The sequence below is a fragment of the Pterocles gutturalis genome, unplaced genomic scaffold (genome assembly GCF_000699245.1).
Source record: "Pterocles gutturalis isolate BGI_N339 unplaced genomic scaffold, ASM69924v1 scaffold2544, whole genome shotgun sequence".
Lineage (NCBI taxonomy): Eukaryota > Metazoa > Chordata > Aves > Pterocliformes > Pteroclidae > Pterocles > Pterocles gutturalis.
The window spans coordinates 3378-4011 of record NW_010127829.1 but is presented as its reverse complement, the minus strand read 5'-3'; the positions used below and the strand labels follow the sequence as shown (position 1 = coordinate 4011).

The 634-nt window shown below is 64.4% G+C and overlaps 1 protein-coding gene across 1 annotated transcript in view; it reads right to left on the bottom strand.

Moving 5' to 3' along the window:
• Positions 1 to 557: 557 nt before the first annotated feature.
• TMPRSS13 (transmembrane protease, serine 13) overlaps positions 558 to 634 on the bottom strand; it is a gene marked incomplete at its 5' end in the record, with an annotated part of 2946 nt that continues 2869 nt past the window's right edge. Inside the window, one exon of the mRNA XM_010079389.1 lies at positions 558 to 572. Coding sequence (XP_010077691.1) covers positions 558 to 572 — 15 coding nt within the window. The remainder of the gene's footprint in view (positions 573 to 634) is intronic.

Below are 634 nucleotides of genomic sequence, written 5' to 3'. Positions count from 1 at the left end.
TGCTCCACCTGGGCCCTGGGCTGCTGCTGGCTTCTGTCACAGCTCCCACAGCCACCCCCGGAGCGCAGACCTGCCCCACGCTGCTGCCCAAATCCTCCGCAGAGCAGGTGGGGGAACCGGGACCGGCGGCATGCAGTTGTGGAAGCGAGTGCTTGCTCAGACCGTATCCAGAGCATGGAAAAATAAACACGTGGGTATTTCTTTCCCGGGGAGGAACATCATCAGTCCTGCCAGGAAGCGCTCGCGGCACCCTCTCCGCACACGTCTATAGACACGAGAAGGACCGCAGACGCGGGGTGGGGAGGTGTCCCCCGCTGGCACGGGCTGCTGCCCCCCACACTGCCCAGCCACAGCCAGGACACCCCCCTTGCACCGGGCAAGGGCAGAGTCACTTTGCAGGCGCCGTATGTTCAGAGGTTCGGGACAGGTTCCTGGCTGCACGGACAGTCCAGAGATGGGTGAGGGGTCTGCTGGTGGCATCGTGCCCTGGTGGCAGCCAAGGGCAGGGTCCTGCGCTGGCCAGAGGGGCACAGCCCAGGCAAGTGTCCATCCCGGTCCTAGTCATTCTCGCTCTGCAAGGGAGAGAGGGGAGAGCAAGAGTAAGGTACACTCCCTCTCGATGCACCCACGGCCA